We start from the raw sequence: 19,720 nt of genomic DNA, 5'->3' as shown, positions 1-19,720 counted from the left end.
ACTGCAGGTCAGCCATCCAGGCAGATGGAGCCCCACGCCAAACAAGCAAGGCTGATGTTGCCTTTCTTCTCAGTGCAATAACTGACTGCATAAACAGCTTCATCCTTGAGAACAAAATGATCCAGGAAAAAAGTCCACGATTGTTCTGTGCCAGCTATGGACTCTCAGTTAAGCAGAATGCATCACTTTTTTCAGTCTTCCTTTTGTTTGTTTCCTTTCTTGTTTTGTTATTGATTTGCTTCGAGTTTGTGGTAGCTTGCAGGCCAATTCACTGCACATATGCTCCCAGCCGTGAATCGTTTTCATTTGTCTCATGACTGTGTAGGAAGCAACGTAAAAAAGATATAATCTTTTTTTCTCCTTTGTGCTGCTGAAAGTCCCGGTGAAGCTGGTGGGTATTTTGCCTTCTTAACCGGTAGGAAATTGGACATTTAATAGAAAACTTTATACTGCAACTCTAATTAGAGTACAACAAAATGAAAACCCAAAATTGCTTCATTTCAGCATCATGTATAAATAATGGTTATGGCTCCATGGAGTTGCCTCTGTGTGTTAAAATTCAGTTATGGCAGAAGCTGCTCCGAGAGGGGCTGGAGCTGCCTTTCTCTGCTTCTCATCAGGCAAACCCATGCCCAGGCATCCAAGCCATAACTATTCCAAACATAATGTTCTTAAGAAAAGGCAGCAGGATATTGGGAAAGATTTCTCTCTTAAGCTGAGGAGCTGTTTTGGATGCAGAGTGACCCCACTATGGTGGTGACTGAACCTCCTTTCCTAAGCTACTGCAAAATACACTTGGATGTGATGGTTAAAAGTAACAGAGACAAAACGTGCGAACAATTTCCTGTTATCCACAACAGAGTTCTGGCCTCTCAGGAAAGAGATTGTTGAGCCTCTACAATTTTTCTGGGATTTCAGAAAAGCCTACAGCCTCCTCAGGATGCTGAAGCACATGGATGAACCTCACTCCTCCCACGATGTGTGGACCAGATGATAGAGACACTCTTTCATATCCTAACCCCCATGACTCAGAGGCAGACTCTCTCTGCTCCCTTCTTGGTGTGAATGGAAACCTGTTTCTGTCTTTTCTTTCTGTATTTAACTGAGCTGAAAGATATTTCCCCAGTACAAACATTTTTAATGCAATCTAAAATGTTCTGAAATTGCGTAATTCTCTCCTGTATTCAAGTTCTGACTATGGAATTCCATCACGATCTGAGACTGCTTTTAGTCCTGTTAAATTACAAAATGCCTTTGATAGAGGAGTTCCTCAATAGAGGAGGGACTTTTTCCCCCTTCAGTTGCCAATTTATCTCTTCAGTTGATTTTCAAACTGTGATGAATCTGCAGTGAGGAACTTCTACAAGGAGCCAGGTGAAGATTTGCCTTTGTGCAGCTAATGTACTTAGATATTTTTTGAGAAAAAGGAATGAGAAGTGGTCATTATCCATTATCTGCATGAAATACCACAGAGAAAGAAACAGCTTTTGCCAAACACAAAAAGATGTTTGAGTTGAAGCCAGACAATAAGGAAACAAAATCACCTATAGTACTGTGAGATTGTTCTACTAATGATGTTATTTTATCTGAAACTGGAATATATATGAAGAAGTGCAGATGGTGAATGGGTTTACATGGATTAGTGGTGTTCTGAATGATGATGCACTGTCCTTTCTCTTGGCCAAAAATATATTTTCCAGTCTTGGAAAGAAACACATATATATACACACATATGTATGTGTTTCTTTATGTGGAAAAAGAGCAAATTTGAGTGAAAATAATATCCACTGGTGGAAAAGTTAAGAGCAAAAGCAAACAACTTTTTGTTTAAATTATGTAGCCGTACTGTACAGTTGAAGTTCAGAAGAGCTGTAGGATGTGGTGCACATTGCAAGCCATGCTGGGCTGCCAGGGCCTGGCAGTTGGGGTTGGGCTCGGTGTCACAGGGTGCTTGGCTCACTGCAGTCTGCATGGTCAAGGCTTCAGGGTAAACGTGTTGGAGTTCTACATCCTTAATTAACAGGTCTGTTCACTACTCTTTTCTTTCAGACGCTGTGGAAATGTGCTAGAAATATCTAGGAAAATGGTATCTGTTGAAGAATAGAGCATCAGCTGTTTACTGCACTGCTTGTCCCAGAGAAGCAGATTGCTTCAGTTCAATCCAATCACAGAGGCATAGTGGGAAGTAATAAGTTAGAACACTTTCGAATTTTATTACCCATGTGATAATATTATCCTTTCTTATCTCATGATTTTGACGTATGCTGTCTTGGGATCAATCAGCACTAAAACTAAATACTGTATTTCCATTTAGGAAGCCAGAAAGTGCTTCCATTCAATGCTCTGAAGCTCCTGGGCTTTGTCCAGTCTTCAGGATGCTGAAGTTTCAGTCCCTTGTGTCTTTGGTACTTCACGTTGCCCATCTCCCATCTCTGCCTGGGCCTGTTTAATTTCAGTGGGAAAATTTCTCAGCTGGGAAAAGGAGGAAACATTCATCTGGTAACTGAGTTTGGATTTCTTTGTTCTTTTTTCTTTTTCTTTTTTCCCATAAGGCAGCTATATATGAGCAGCTCAGAGGTTTGGAATGTCAGAATCAGCCTGGGGGAGAACTGGTGGGAAGAGAACAGGTCACTCAACAATTTATTATATGGACATCAGCACAATGCCAGAATGTATGCTACATATTACAGACACTGCATTTCAAGCATATGACTATACGGGCTCAATGCATCCTTTATATGTAGGTTATAAAAGAAATAATGCAAACTTCAATGAGCGCAATTTCTCTTAAACAGCTTTGTCAGTTGACACTGAGTTTCACACACAGTGAGATCTCGGTGGAAAGCACTGCTGGGTGTACACAGCAGCTCTGGTACCACAGCCTGCCTGCCCAGAAGAGAATCTGCTGTCCTGGAAATGCTCACAACGATTTGAGTTGTTTAAATAAACAGAAATTATTTTAGACATAGGATACCGAAATGTGTTTTCAAAGCTGCCCAGAACCCTCATGTTATTAGGATGGATCTGACCACGATTTTGTGGAATTTTGATGGCACTTTCTAAGAAGTTATTTTAAGGCTTTCTTTGCTAAGATTGCATCTGAGCGTTATGCAGCCTAAAGAAGAGGGTTTCTCAGCACGAGTTACTCTTCTGTAAGGGTTACAGTAAACATGTCAATGCCTAATTAAGCAGAAACATTTATCTGTATTGTGGGGGATGTGCAGCTGCCTGGTACTTCTGTTTCAGTTATTTTAGAAGGACGAAGGAGGCAGAGAAGAGAAAACTGCCGTATGCATCCAAAGGACAAAATTACCTCCTGGTGAAGGATGGGTTAACAAGCATTCAAAGAGTTGGTGCTGAATTAGAGAACCAAATCCGCACCGACTGCAAAGCGTGTGAACGCGATTTGTTGTCAGTTTGGTCTGATTCCTTCCTTGCATCCGCTCCTTATTTTGGTTGCACTGAGTGCGATGTGCGATGCGTCCTGGCGTGGGGCCAGAGCTGCTACCTACGCCGCTCGGGGTCTGCAGCAGCGCGAGCAGCGGGGCAGCCCCGTCATCACTTCGAGCCGCTGCGTAACGCGGTCACCGCTCCGCACGTGCGGGAGGCGCCTCCACCCCCGGGTCTCTCCGCTCCCTGCATCCTCTTAAGGCGTCCGAGCTCAGGAAGGGCTCCAGGATGAGCGTGTGGGGAAGATGGCTTGTGTGCATTTCTTAGTGCGTCAGGACAGAGAACCATCACTTCCCTCTTCTTCTACTGCAGGTTTATCCAGGAAGCGGCTCCTCTGCTTGTGCTTCAGCTCAAGGCTTGGCAGTGAGCATCCTCTGGGAGGGGTCACGTATCCTTCCAATTCTTAAATGCAACTAGACTGAGAAATTGAAACACATCTAACAAAAAATCACAGAAGGCCTTGTCTGTATGTTAATCAGAACGCTCCCAGCTTCTCTGCCCATCCGCCTTGGTTTGCTAGGAGGATCCCATTTGCACAGGAGTACTGAGTTCAAGATGGCAAAATGAGGCAGGTTCTCAAGCAGCCATTAGTTGGCTGTTCTCAGAAGTTGGGGAGGAATTTTAAACAAGTAATGCTTTTAGCATTACATCACCTGCATTGTTCCTTCTGAGCTTTTAGGGCTTATTTCACAATTACAAGTAGAGCAGTTTCATTTTGTTTCATTTTATTTTTGTTCTGTTTTGTTATTTTTAATGGCAGCTTGGACTGTGGGTTTGTTCTTTATGTAACTCCGATACACAAAGTTCGGCCTTCAGCTCAGCATGCTGCAGTGCAGTCACATGAGTTAGCAGCATGGAGCGTGCTCCTAAACGAAGGAGCGCATCAAAGTCTCTCAAGTGATGACTTCTGAAATCAGCACGTTTGATGAGTGTCTGCCTGTAGCACTGGACTGCATGCGTTGTTTTGCAGTGACTGTTAGAAAAATGTTCACCTTTTTTTCTTTTGTAAAAACATGCCTGAGCCGCCCGCTCTCTCCATCACTTCTGGAAGTCAGTCATTGATTGTGAAGGGTTGATGGGAATTTGTCCACTGACTGCAGTGGAAACGGTTCACACTTAAGACTCTTCTTTTCTCCACTGTTCAGACTGTTTTTGCCCACGTTATCTCCTGTAACTTCACAGAAACACTGCTGTTATAAGGGAGGGGAAAAAAAGAAAAGAAAATTACAGATTTCCTTAATTAATTTTAAAACTTACATCTGTTCCAGTATCAAGTTCTTCTTATTAATTAATGAGCTCATTTTTCAAATACGATCATTCGGGTCTTGTCCTAATTCCTCAGTGTTACACTTCAGTCTACTTCTGCCACGTCCTCTTCTGTAACTTCAGGGTTCCTGCCCTGAAATATATGTGTTTGTTTTTATTGAAGTGCAATTTGCTTTTATGGTACGCAGTACATTACTTTTACAAACAAAAGAGTTCCACTTAAGCCTATCAGTGCTTTCAAATGTTGTATTTTGACATATAAATTATTTGTGTATATTCTAAAGTGCTTTTTCAGGTGATCAAATGGTAAAAGATTACTGTACCTAGATGATTCTATGAACCAGGCAGATTATGGCAGTTATTTGTCTTCTGTTCCTTGCCAATTCTACCCTTCCTAGAAACAATTTGGTAGAATTGAAGCTTTTAATATAAACTTTAAATTCTTACATATGAATTTTCCAACTGTCCTATTACAGGACAGTTAGAATTACAGTCCCATGACAGGAAAATTATTAACTCAGAATCTCTGGCAGTTATAAAGAATTATGATCATCTGCCAATAATATGCAGCAACCTTCACACACACAAAAAAAGACATCATTTGGCTTTTTTTCCACCTCCAGAACTAACAGGGATTAAAGTTGTAGATTAAAATGAAGTCTGGTACAGAAAACGCATAGTGAAACTGGAAACCTTGAACTGCAGTGTTCTCCTTTAACAAATTATTTCATATATTGATGTTACATTTCAGGTTACGTCCAAGAGGAAGATTTAAAGGAAGAGGAAGATATAAAGGAGGAGGAAGAAGATGATGATGACAATTCAACTGCTCAGCTCCAGGGCAGCAATGACACTGGAACAGATGAGGAACACGATGTGGGTCCTGAGCAGAAAGGGAACTTTAGTTACCAGAATTCCCCTGTCAGTCATATATCTAACCAGGATGCAGAAAATGAGTCACTGCTGAGTGATGGTAGTGACCATGTGACAGATATTAAAAGCATTTGCTCTAGAGAGCCGCAGGATCCGAAAACCAGCACCCATCCCAAAGCCCAGAATGAAGCACACAACTGCATGGATAAAATGACAGCAGTCTACGCCAACATACTGTCAGACTCTTACTGGACAGGCTTGGGGCTGGGTTTCAAGTTGTCCAACTCTGAAAAGAGGAGTTGCGACAACAGAAATGGAGGGAACAAAGCTGATTTTGATTGGCATCAAGATGCACTGTCGAAAAGCTTACAACAGAATTTACCTTCCAGACCCGTCTCGAAACCCAACCTGTTTAGCTCCGTCCAGCTCTACCGGCAGAGCAGCAAAATGTGTGGAACGGTGTTCACCGGTGCCAGCAGGTTTCGATGCCGGCAGTGCAGCGCAGCCTACGACACGCTGGTCGAGCTAACAGTTCATATGAACGAAACAGGTCACTACCAAGATGACAACCACAAAAAGGACAAGCACAGACCCACCAGCTACTCAAAGCCCCGAAAAAGGGCTTTCCAGGACATGGACAAGGAAGATGCACAAAAAGTTCTGAAGTGTATGTTCTGTGGCGATTCCTTTGATTCCCTTCAAGATTTGAGCGTTCACATGATAAAAACGAAACATTACCAAAAAGTGCCTTTGAAGGAGCCGGTACCAACCATTTCTTCAAAAATGGTCACTCCAGCAAAGAAACGCGTGTTTGACGTTAACAGGCCTTGTTCTCCTGATTCCACAACGGGGTCTTTCTCAGATACTTTTTCTCCACAGAAGAACGGCAACCTGCAGTTATCATCCAACAACCGCTATGGCTACCAGAATGGTGCCAGCTATACCTGGCAGTTTGAGGCCTGCAAATCCCAGATTTTGAAGTGTATGGAGTGTGGAAGCTCCCATGACACCTTGCAGCAGCTCACGACTCACATGATGGTTACTGGCCACTTCTTGAAAGTCACAAGTTCAGCTTCAAAGAAAGGAAAGCAACTTGTTCTAGATCCTTTAGCTGTGGAAAAAATGCAATCGCTCTCTGAAGCACCAGCCAATGACAGCCCGGTTTCGAAGTCAATCAGTAAATCATCGTCTGCAGAATGCATTGCTCCTGCTTCTGAAATGAAGAAAGAAAGTAAAAAAGATAAAGCTGATGATGCAAACAAAGATGAGAAAGCAGTAAAAACTGAGGAGTATGAGGACTCTCTTCAGAAACCACTGGACCCCACAATGAAATACCAGTACCTCAGAGAAGAAGATTTAGAAGATGGTTCAAAAGGTGGTGGGGACATTTTAAAGTCTTTGGAGAACACTGTCACGACAGCCATCAATAAAGCTCAAAATGGAGCACCTAGCTGGAGTGCATATCCCAGCATCCACGCAGCTTATCAGCTCTCAGAAGGAGCTAAGCCATCTTTGCCTGTGGGTTCCCAAGTACTGCAAATCAGGCCAACAATGGCCAACAAGTTGAGGCCCATAGCTCCAAAGTGGAAAGTCATGCCTCTAGTCCCTATCTCAGCAAACGTGGCTCAGTGCACTCAACTGAAGAAGGAAACGGATGACAGGGAGGAGCTACAAAAGGACTATGCTAAGGAGAGCATTCAAGCTGAGCCTGTTTCGCTCAGCCAGAGTGAGAGGGAACCTATCCTCAAAACTGAAGCCTCTGTGGAGCCAAAAAAGACAGAACCTTGTCCCTTGAAAGAAGAAGACAAAATTAAAGAGGACAGTGGAAAAGAAAAATCAGCCCTCAAGGAACCGGCTTCACTTAGTAATGGTTGTGCTGCTGCCAACCATTCGTCGGAGTTGCCTTGTGTCAACCCTCTCAGTGCCCTGCAGTCGGTACTAAATAATCACTTGGGAAAAGCCACTGAGCCTTTACGGCCCCAATCCAACTCCAGCCCCAGCTCTAGCACAATTTCTATGTTCCACAAATCTAATCTAAATGTGATGGAGAAGCCAGTTTTATCTCCTACTCCAACCCCACCAAAGCCTGCCAGTGTAACCAGGCACTATTTGTTTGAAAATAATGATCAGCCTATTGACCTGACCAAATCTAAAGGCAAGAAAGCTGAGTCAGCTCAAGCACAATCTTGTACTTCTCCACCTCAAAAACATGCTTTGTCTGACATTGCTGACATGGTCAAAGTTCTTCCCAAAGCTACTACACCAAAACCTGCCGCATCTTCAAGGATCCCGTCTATGAAGTTGGAAATAGACGTCCGACGCTTTGAGGATGTCTCAACAGAAGTCTCCACTCTGCATAAAAGGAAGGGCAGGCAGTCAAACTGGAATCCTCAGCATCTTCTGATTCTGCAAGCCCAGTTTGCTTCCAGCCTCTTCCAGACATCCGAAGGTAAATATTTATTATCAGATCTAGGCCCACAGGAGCGTATGCAGATCTCAAAATTTACCGGACTGTCAATGACCACCATCAGCCACTGGTTGGCAAATGTCAAGTACCAACTTAGGAAAACTGGAGGAACAAAGTTTTTGAAAAACATGGACAAAGGGCATCCAGTCTTTTATTGCAGCGACTGTGCATCTCAGTTTCGAACCCCATCTACTTACATTAGCCACTTAGAATCTCATCTAGGTTTCCAAATGAAAGACATGAACAGGCTGGCTGTGGAGCAGCAAACCAAGGTAGAGCAAGAAATCTCCAGAGTTTCAGTTCAAAGGTCTCCTGAAACAATAGCTGGAGAAGAGGACACAGACTCTAAGTTCAAATGTAAGTTGTGCTGTCGGACATTTGCGAGCAAACATGCAGTAAAACTTCATCTAAGCAAAACACACAGCAAGTCACCAGAACACCATTCACAATTTGTAGCAGAAGTGGATGAAGAATAACTCTTAAGGTATGCATGCTCTATAGTGAGTTTTTATTTCATCCTTTTAAGGAGGCCTCTTGAAATATTCATACTTTATTCAATGTAGGAAAACACTATAAAATGCATAATGTACTGTTGCTTTATTAAACTAATTGCATGTACCTATTCATTTTATAATGTTTTCAGGAAGAGAAATGCTTGAGAAATGCAGATCTACATTGCCCTATATAAAAGTTGCTTCTTGTTAATATTTTCCCAGTTCTCACTTCCCTTTTTGTTTCTAAGAATTGTTTCACATCCTGTGCGCTTCAATGTGGAATGCAACAAATAAATGCTGCTCTTTGCAGCGAGAGCAGAAAAAGCAAAAAAATAACACCGAACACCAAAAGGTTGTTACCTCCTTCAGTGCTAATGCATCTGTAAATCTGATTCTGATGGGGGAAGAGAAGACAATCCAAATGTCAAATTAATGAAATGATAACTAGTGAGTTCCTGATACACTCAAATCCAATCTCAGGAATCTACTGATAACTGAGAAGTTCATGTCTGGGAGTTTAGCTGTTCTTTCATTGATATTTGGATATTCCACATTGTACAAACTGTTGATATTTTACACGCACGTAACACTTATTATTGTGAGTGGCCTTTCTTGGCGCATCAGTTTAACCTTTCTCACGTCTCTGCTCATTTCTTTTTTAATCTTGAAGATATTTATTACATTTTGTTTCCCGTTGGCGGGCGTGTTGGTTGGTCTGTGAGCAAGGTTTCCTATGAGCTGGAGAGGCTGGCACTTCTTTCAGGAAGCACTAAGATTTCTTTTACATGCTTATATTTACAAAACTTGTTAATATGACACTTCTGCATTACTGTTGATACTCTTTTTGTTGGCTGAAAGATACACCCACCGAAGTACAGGCACAGCCAGTGCTTATGATATGTAATGTCGTGTTCAGATTACACACCATTTTTGCATTTTTAATTTTGCTTGATTCACAAACTCAAATCTTCTTGATTTAAATAAATATGCAGAACGTCAACTAAGAGTCCAAATAGAAGTTTTCTGTTCTAACACGTTTATTTCCAGCAAGGCTCTCTTAGTCATTCTCAACAGATTCACCAGCAAACTCAGGCTCTGCTTCGATCTGCAGAATAATCATGTGCAGGCTCACATTTTCTCCATTGTGTTCATTACTTGAATTACATTTAGAAAATAAATTCATCAGACAGTCAAAATTAAAGATGTGTTGTGAGTTGTCACTCACGCCACCTGCTATTGTGGCTATTCTCTGGCTAATTGAGGGTGCAAGCACTCTGAAGATGAATACTCGTTTGTGTGAAGATTTCACATTTGTTTGCTGCAAATATTCATGAAGCTTTAAGAAACACGTTCTGTGTACACAGCCAGCACAAGGACTGTGTGTCACTTACGCTCTGTTTAAAAGGCTACTTTTGAATAATTTAAGCCACTAATCAAAAGGTTGCTTTGGGATGGGTAATAGAAGCTATTGCTGTAGAGTATAATGTCGGTATTCAAGCACAGCAAGTCTGAAGTTTTACATACATCTTGTATGTGCAGTCTGTATTTGACCAGATTTATTCTTTCTGCATATTTTAATGGGCAAAATTCAGTCCAACTCAAAGGGAGTTTATTTTCTCAATAGTGCTAAAATCCTTAAATTTCTTTGTTGGCATTTTATTCCAATGTTCGAACCCAATACAAAAGGAAGAAACAAGTGTCCCTGGTTTATCTGAAAATAACTTATTTTCTGCTTAACCATTTTATTACTGTTCAAAATCAATACACCTGCCAAAATATCGGGAAATTACAGGAGGCTGATTGGGGAAAATATACCATATTTCATTTCTTTCCTCACCAGTTAATGATTAATAAGACTCTGACATTCGTCGTTTTCACATAAGAGATATCAGAGCAAACCAATAATTTGGGTTCTATCAAACAAAAGCTATCTGCCAAATATATTAATGTAACAGTTATTTTGGCATATTCATGGCTTAATACCTGACAAATGTTTCAGATTTGGTTTTTAAAGCACCGTATTATTATAAAGAGGCAAACCAAACACCCACCTTCATAAACATGCTATTGTTCCTCGGGATTTGGAGAACAAGTACAAAGAAAAAGAATCTGAGGGGAAAGAAAGGCTTTCTGCATTGCAATAACCTACACAGACACATCACGAGTGTTATTCGCGTGGTGTGTGACTACATAAATAAGGCACTGTCCTTCCTGCCTTTGGGTACAGAAATCACCATCCTTTTAATACTCATCCTTTTCTAATTTATATCAAGGTGCAGGTTATACCTTACCTTTGAAAAAATATATTTAAATTGCAATGACAGAGTGATAGCACTGTTATCTGGAACTATAATTTGAGATGGTATGCATGATAGCACAAATTGTGTGAAATGATGGGGTATTTTGGATAGCATTGTAAAGGTTTTATGACTGTAAGCCTACCCAAGTTTCGGCTGCACTGGAAGCGTGGAGGCCACAGTTTATTCATATGGTTTCTTCCTGAGAGCTGCAAAGAGACTAAATCATATAACAGGGATTTTCAGGGTTTACTTGTTCTTACCATGTTATTGTTAAGATTTGGTGTGCATTTGAATAAGAACATAGAGGAGAGCACAGCACTGAGAAACGGGGAATATAAAGCACACCAAAATTCTTAAAACATGCACGTGCACCTGCATTCACAGGTAGGCAATACTGTAGCGGCACAGCAATAAGAATACATGGAAATAAAAGGAAATAAAACAGTGGAAAGTGTACTCAAAGTACAGAAATACATAAAACACTTCTTATATTTTAATGAAATTTACTGTTAAAGGTGATATTTTAAAATGTTGGCTATCATTAAAAGTGTAAATGAACAACCTGGGTTGGTACTGAAGAAGAATGTGTTATGTGTATGGATTTATTTTTAAGATCTCTGTGAGGCTGTTTATAAGAAATTCACTATAAATTCTTCTTAAATGTAAAGACACACATATCTGTTTTATGTTCCTCTTCAGTGTTTTCTTGAGCTCCTTTAACTGATATGGGCTTAGTAATATAATGGAAAATTATGTGTAATATACAACAGATGTCTCTACTCTTTTCATTTAACCTACTTCATATTTGTTTTTATTGCTCTTCTTCAAAGAAACCCCCTGAACATTAGGGAGCGTGCCTTAATCAGAACTAATTTGTATGATGACTTACACCTTCAAAGAGGATTTCCACTTTTTTTTTCTTTCTTTGCAATTGAATTAGAATTCTTACGTTGTTCCAAGAAAAAAACAACACAAACCAAAAGGCAACGCAGAACTTTATTTCTTATGTACAATCGGGTGGTGGCATTGACTGTCACTGTTGACCACGGCTCTCTCTGCTCTTTTCTACAACTTTTTACTGCAGTAAGTCTTCATAGCATTACACTTACCAACTTAATTGGAGAGATTGCTTTACTAAAGGCCCTGATGAGCAAACAAGCAGCTACCTGAAATGAACTAATTGGAAATAAGGCTGCTGCAAAACAAAAAATGAGTCATAATGATAAACAGTTTTTCTCTCTGTTTCCTCCTTTGTCTTTTTTTAACCATCAAGTTTAAAGCTTCTGCAGTGCTTTTTTTCTACTTTAGAGGAGACAACTGACATTCTGTGGTAAATGGAAGAAAGAGCAGAGCAGAACTGAAAATCCTCTAATGCACTGACACTAACTTGCCCTCTATTGTTGAAAATGAGCAGGCAATCATGATTGTTCATCAAATGGCTCCTAATGCAGTTAAAGCATTCAGCTATAATTTCTCCTTGCATTTATAATTACTGTCATAGACTGCACACCTCAGTGAGCAGATTAAAGCTATAAACTATTTAGCCGTAGCTTTAAGATGAGGAACTTGATTTGTCTGGCAGCAGTTATTTGTTAGAGAGCTTGACACTTCACATAAAAATGACTCAACTTGATGAAGAACAATGCAGTTTAAGCAATGCAGTGATTTTAAATCAGTCATTATACCACGCCCTGTAAGAATTGCAAAGCAATTTGTTAAGTGATATATAGGACACGTAGATAACTGTATGTGTTAAGTATACCAAAATAGAAGATTTTTTTCTTCTGTGGATTTTATTTTCTCCTCCCCTCTGGAGCTGGAGGAGCTGCTCTGAACATCATGTTCTGCTATTAGCCAATATTGGTGTTACACAGGCAAGGCCAATTGCAGGAATCAGTTGTCGGAAGCCACACATTAGGAGAGAAGACAAAGCAAGGCAATAGGGACAGGCTCAGGTGGGCCTCTGTGCTGCAGTCCCTAAGCAGGGGATTGCTCCAGCTGCCCCTCCTCCCTCCAGTCCGCCCTGGTGAAGGCTCAGTCCCTCCAGGCCTTGGAAATTTCTCACCATTCCCCAAAAGCAGCGGATCATGACTTCTCAAATTCAGCATTCTGAAAGCTTGGAATCTGCCCTGCCTAGCGAGCTTTCAGACTAGGACTCGCCCTTGTAAAGCCAGCAGTAAGAGTTTGCTCTTGGCTTCAGTGAGAGCAGGGTCAGGACAGATCGGGATGCATCAGCATGGATGTATCTGCAGATTTACTTGCTTTTTATGAATACTACAGGTTGCTATTAAGATTGGTGTTACTGAAACTGTATTAGCTCATCCAACCCACCGGGTTACCCATATTGTTCTAGGCTCTGCATGAAAATACAGTAAATGACAGTTCCTACCCCCAAAAGGCAGGAATTCTTCAGTGCACAAAGAGATGGCAACCTGTAAGCATTTTGATCAGATTTTAAGTGACCTTGAATAGCACCTACCTCCTCAAGCATTCAGTATTCATAAGGATATCAAAATCTTACCTTCCCCTTGCTGCATCTGATATTATTAAATGCTACAGCCTTCATAATCTATCGCAGAACAGTTTCACCCAGTGAAATTTCAAAGGAAGAGTACATGTTTTACACCTCGCCAACCAAGTAGCGAAGATCAACAGTGGAAGGAAAAGACATGAGCAGCATCCAGCCCTGAACAGCACCTTTCAATAAAAACAGTGTTACTTAGCAGGATGATCACTGTGCAAATATGATGGAGCACAGATGAAAAACGAGGAAAAATGTAGATATGGCTTTCTGGGAAGAGGAAAGGAGGAAGAGATTTTTTCTATTAATTGGCATAATGAACAGATAATTCACGATTATTAAGCTGTAGTACTCAGGAGTTATTTTGCCTCCTCGGTTGAGAGCTGGGTCTGTCTGTGCACAGAGGTGGGGTGCATTGGCATGGGAAGCTCATTACCCTGTGGTAGTTCTTGTGCATCAGTAAAGCCACACAGGATTCACAGCAATAGATTCCTCTCAGGATCCAGCCTGCAAGAAGAATGGGGCAGAAGAAGCCACACACAGCACAGAGCTTATTTCATAACTGTGACGGTGTTTCTGTTTTGAGAGCATCTCACCTCTCAGGCAGCAGACTTCAGTTCCCAGCCCATGATAAGGTGTGTAGCATTGAAGCATTGCACTGGTCACAGCCCCCTGGTGAGCTGAGGGATACAAGGCTCCATCCTGCCTGCTCTGGGGGGGGCTGTGCATCCCAAGAGCATGAGCTGGTAGAGCCCTGGAAGGTGGGAGGGAGGTGGCTGGAAGGCTCCAACGCTCAGCTCTGTGAGGGGTGTCCATCTCTGGGGCACTGCATTGGCTCTGTTGGCTCCGGATGTGTGGGAAAGGTGCAACGGTGACCAAGAGGAGGGTGCGCTGGGGGCATGGAAAGGGAGGGAATGGCAGCAGCTTGCTGAGCAGAGGAAAGGAGCTGGGAAAGGAGGGGACTTGTTCCTTGCTGGAAATTTGCACGTTGCCTTTATTGAAAGAAAACAATTCCTCCTCCCCTCCAAAATCCCTCCCTGCCAGCACTCAGCACAGCTCCTCTGCCAGGGGTCAGCACATGCAGGATGGGGGAGGGAAGGACGGGGGAGTGGAGGAGGTTGTCATGTCTAATGAATACCCTGAATGTATCGAGATATATATTTTTTTCATTTCAGAAAAGGTTCCATTAAGAGGGAGACAGCCCTAACATGTGCTTTGGCCCCTCATCAGATTTATGAGTATTTGCTCTGCTCTTTAATAGGAAACTCTGCAGCAACTGCCACCTTGCCTGCTCTCCCTGAGATACACAGTGGCTTCTCAGGGAAATGCACTTCATTATTAATGTGAATTTGTACGTTTTTATGACACTGCTTGGGGGAAGGGGCAGGCAGAGATTTCCTGGTGATATATGCTCATTTCTAACCATTTATTGTCCCAGACAATCGAAGAACAATGATAAACATTGTTATAGAAAGTGGAGAGTGCCAAAGTGACATTCTTGAAGGGAAAGGAGAGGTGGCTGGAGTGGTTTTCATGCGGTTGCTCCCCTCCAGAACCCACAGCAGCTGCATCAGATCTGCCCATTTCTGAGGCCAGCAACGACCCTTTGCTTCATGCTTTGCTGCAGCAGAGGGGGTACAGAGGAATGGAAGGAGTATGTCTTTTGGGAAGCCTCTACTGCAGAAAGTGAATGTTCAGAATCCCCATGCCCTCTTGGCCCCGTAGTTTCTGATTTATTATTGAGTGACCTGGCATGGAAACCCTGTGCATGCAGCAGCAGCTGCAAGGCATCAAATCAGACCAGGAGCAGAAAGGTGAAGGTGTGTGACATCGTTTACCAGAGCATTATCAGCATCTTCTGCTTTCTCTCTACTGCAAAGCACATCTGTAATTCACACAGACACCCAGGAGCTCTGGGAGGGGATGAAAATTGTGGGCTCGGGCTTCATTGGAGAACCAGAACATTTCAGCCTTCAGGGTCACCCTAAAAAGAGAGATGAGTCAGGCCATGGCTTCCCTGTGATCCCACTTCTCCTGCCTCTCCCAGAAGTGTTCTGCAGGCCTGATGAAGGTCAAGGTCAGGTTATTCTGTCTGTGCCAAAGCCCCAAAAGCCTTCATGCTTGAGGGAGCTTAGTTGTTCCCTTTGGGATATCCTCTCTGCAGCACTACCAGCCAGAGCTTCCTCTGTGCCATCGAGCTCATAGCCTCCAGCTATAAGTGAACGACTGTGTTTGTATTCTATTCCCCAGCCCTGAGCATGCGCAATCCTTTGTAACAGGAGATGTGCCCAACAGTTGGGCACTGCTAAAACTTCCTTTATGACATTTTTCTGCTTTCCTCTTCCAACTGAATAGTAGTGAGGAAGAAAGTCAGAATAGCCATATAGGGTTGGGTCAAAAAATCTCACCCAGTGATATCAAGCCCCAAACCTAATTTCCCCTCCTTTTCCCATTCTATTTTCCATGAGGGTTTCCCAGCCAGCAACCCGAGGATTAGAATTCTTTCTGAACTGTACACAGAAGAGGAACTGCAATCTTACTGCAGAATTCATAGTAGCATTGACCAGTCATTCAGATGAGGCCGGACTATTTGTTCTGTTGTGCATAGATAATGCTACAGGAATCCCTTCTGGATCTGCTTTCTGCTTTTTTAGTACACCAACAAAACTGCTTTTTCCCCTCTCCTGCTGTACAACTGTTGAATCCTAACTGCAAACTTCTTGTTGTCATGACCTCGTTTAATGCAAACTCCCAAACACTCCCTGTTTCTAAAAATCCCCAACCACAGATTCCCTGGAATTATGTACCTTGCTAAGTACAGCCAATAGCCTGACATAGTGCACAGCTGCCAGCAGATACCTCCATCCCATATCTCCATCTCTCCACTTCTCTGTCTTGTCCCAGGCCGAGGTTAGAAGCAACTCAGTGCCCAGTTCCCTGTCTCTGCCCTCTGCTGCTCTCCAAGCAGTCTTTGGTTGTCACCCTGTAGTCACATGCTTCACCACTGCTGCAAACACAACAGCGGCTGCATAACATCAGCTGTATTTCTGAGATCAAATCAAACTGCTGGCATGGATTCCTGTAGGGAATGAGTCCTAGTGGCCACCAGCTTGCTTTCTAGGGCCATTAAGAGGATTGATGTTGCCCTTTAAGCACCTATTGATCTCCATCCCAAGGGACATCATAGAAGAAGTGTTCTCTGGGAGATGAGTATGCCATGTCCTGCTTCTACCCACTTCCATGTAAACTGAGCACACCACTCTTACAAGTAAGGGCAAATCTGAATGCTTCCTTCGTGCTTCCTCTGCTCAGGGCAAGCAGCTGCATGTGATTCAGTCAAAGCTTCCCCCTAAACTGGACATACAGACAGATAGGCTGTGGGTGGGCTTCCAGTTCAGTAACTCACTTCCCTTCGTAACCTAAGGAGACCCGATCTGTTGGCCATGGCTTTTTATGGTGCAGGACCCAGGTTTGTCATCCAGAGAACAGACGACGGGGGAGGTAATTCTGTTTATTTGATCGGTGTATTTTTAAAACGTTGTCTTTGCTCCCAGGAATTACGCGGCCTTCTTCTATAAATCACAAACTCACACACACAAAAAATAACAAACAAAACAAAACCCTCAGTATTTTTCCAAAGAGATGAGGGTGAAAGTTCCTATACTCATTTTTCATGTCTGTAAAAGAAAAAATATCAACAAGAATGATAAGTATAGCCAAAAAGAGTGTAAAAGCACACCCTGTCATTTGTTTTCCATGTGCCATATGTTTTCTGAATCCTGCACCTCCCACATACAAATTGCATGCAATAATGTGGGGTGCACACATTACTCAGGATTATTTAGTTAAGCCCTGCCTATATGAGGGAATTAACTTAGATAAAGTCAAGCCACTGTGCTTTGTTTTCTGTTGTTTTTTTTTTTTTCCTTATTCTGGATTCATAGAGTAGAAAATTAAAGATCCCACTGTGCCAGGCTTCATGTCATTTGGTTTTAATTTAATTCATCTCTTCAATTCTCTGTTTCTCCTTCTCTTCGAGTATCATCAGTAGGTGGTCCGAGCATCAACCAGAAGATTTACTGGCAAGAGTAAATGTAAGAATGCTATGAACACATTGTTTTTCTGATATGATTTAATGACCTTTTTGGCATTCCCATGGCTGTTGAAATCTTCCATAATAATTCCCCTTGGCAGCCAAAGCTCCTGTTGATCAGGTGAAAGCTGATGCAAATGTCAAATGTCAATAAATTTGTAATCCATAAATGTAATACTCAGTGCCAGAGTGAGACAGGGTTAAACAGAGTGCAGCAGCAGACACCTAAGATATGAGCTAAATCTTCATACTGTGAACAGAAAGTAGGAAAGGAGTACCACCTCCAGAAAGTTTCTGTACCCAAACTCCTCTCCTCTCTCCCTGTTCTCTGCATGTTTTCTGAATTGCTGAGCTTTGACAAGAGGGTTTCGATTGCAGTCGGCAGCGTGAGGCTGGGGGTGCAGGTTTGGACCCTTGATCTGTTTTTGACTCGTTGTGTGAGGCTGGGAGTGAGCTTCTCTGTGTTTCCAAAGGAGATCTTTACCACTGCAGAAGTTTCAGAGCCATCAGAGTTTGATCCTGGAAGCAATTAGTTATGCAAGATATTCCGGTAAATTAACAAGACCACTTATATAACTTAGGTGTTGCAGGAATGAGTTGTGACTCATTTATGGTTTTAAGATGCTTGAAAAGGGCGAGCCATGTTTGAAGCCTGATTTTATATACAATAAAGACATAAGAACAATCACATAATTTCCCAAGAGGTTTTCTTGAGGGCCCTCCGCTTTGACCTTTGGCTCGGAAAAGCTCCGGTTTGTTTGACATTGAAAAAAAGCAAATGTGTGAATGCAGTGCCACGAGCATTTGCACTCTGAGCATGCTGGGGCTGAACACAGCTGAACTGGAAAAGACTGCAGCAGCTAATGTAGTGGGAAAATAGAACAGAGGCATTTACTTAATAACTCAACTAATTCCTTTAGCTCACCTTGTAGAGATTTAACCTTTGAATGAGAGAGTCCCTAGTTCAAAATCCTGTGTCTCCTCTGTCCTTGTGTTAATTTTTAAATTATATATCATTGTTGAGAGGCCCTTGTGTTGAGCATTACAGGCTATTTTTCATGTCTAAACTGGGGAATTATAACTGAACATTAGCTACTGGCTATAAATCACATGGAACAAAGTGGCATCTGCATCTACTCAGTAACGAGAGTGGGAGAAATGCAACTTACTTAAGTTGAGACAGGAAAGAGGACACAAGCGCAGCAGCAGAGATAATTGTGACTGGGGAGAACTAATGGTTCTTTGAGACGCGTGGGGCTGTGCAGCCCTGTGCTCAGAGCTCTCCACAGCCAGTAAGTGCATGGTCACAGCAGGAGCTCAGGCAATTTGAAGGGAAAATGCGGAGCTGGAAGATATTTCACACACCCCTGCAATGCCACCTAGCATGCTGCCGGTCATGGCAGGCCAGCCTTGGAGTAAGGGAGAGCTTTTTCAGAGCCTGGAAATTGCACTGTTTTGCTCTCCCCATCCCCATCTTCCATCAGCAAGCATGAATGAGCAGTGTCCACAACTCGCTCTCCCTGGGAAATGTTTTTATTTCTAATTATGGCTAAAGCCCAGGTGAGGAGGAGGCAGTATGGCTGTCAGCACAGCAATCCATGGGGCTGTGGGTCTGCCCACTGCTCCACTCACGAGCAGGAGTGCCTTCCTGAGCAGCTCAACAAAGGTTACAGCACTATCTTAAAAGCCAGCAAGATAAGCTTAAAGGAGCATGGTCTTCTTCTTGCATTTGTCTCTGCTGTCCTTTCTTTTACTTTGGTGGTGTATTTTTTTAGTTTCCCAAACTCTGAACAAGTCTTCCATGGTCTCTTGTGTCTTTGCTGTGGCAAGCCAGAGATGCCTGTATAGTTTTGGGGGCCACACACTTATATTTGTGCAGTGGCAGCCAGCAGAGCTGCTTCATAAACTGCTGCACCAAATGCAGCAGGGGCTCAAGGTGAGCTCTGCCTGCAGTGCATCTCAAAAGGAGAACAGATCTCCACAAAGAGGACCCCGAGCACTTGGGTTTGTTCTGTTTGTGTAGTGCCAAGCACAGCGAGATGCTGGTCCAGGCTCCAAGTGGCAGTAATTGCAGTAGGTGTTTTGCTGATTAGAGGTAAACTTCAGGACGTTCTTAAAAGCTTTGCTTTAGAGGCCTATGTGCGGTACGTTTATTAGGCTGTTCAGCAGTAATTCAGACAGCAGAGAATTGGTGAGGACCTGGTCTATCTAATTGTGTGTCTAAATCATAGTTGCGCCGTGATTCAGAGGTACTAA

At 42.5% G+C, this 19,720-nt stretch overlaps 1 protein-coding gene across 2 annotated transcripts in view; it reads left to right on the top strand.

Annotated features, from left to right (window-relative positions):
- Nucleotides 1-19,720, top strand: part of TSHZ2 (teashirt zinc finger homeobox 2) — a 202,177-nt gene that overhangs the window by 119,195 nt on the left and 63,262 nt on the right. The window contains exon 2 of one of the 2 annotated variants that reach the window (XM_072350379.1): nt 5,468-8,413. In XM_072350379.1, coding sequence (XP_072206480.1) covers nt 5,468-8,413 — 2,946 coding nt within the window. Of the gene's footprint in view, nt 1-5,467; nt 8,541-19,720 lie in introns of both variants that reach the window. The other variant, XM_072350378.1, reaches the window with a different exon arrangement.

This window comes from Excalfactoria chinensis, chromosome 15 (genome assembly GCF_039878825.1).
Source record: "Excalfactoria chinensis isolate bCotChi1 chromosome 15, bCotChi1.hap2, whole genome shotgun sequence".
NCBI classification, from domain to species: domain Eukaryota; kingdom Metazoa; phylum Chordata; class Aves; order Galliformes; family Phasianidae; genus Excalfactoria; species Excalfactoria chinensis.
The sequence above is the reverse complement of the archived record's forward strand: the minus strand, read 5'-3'. Positions and strand labels throughout refer to the sequence as shown.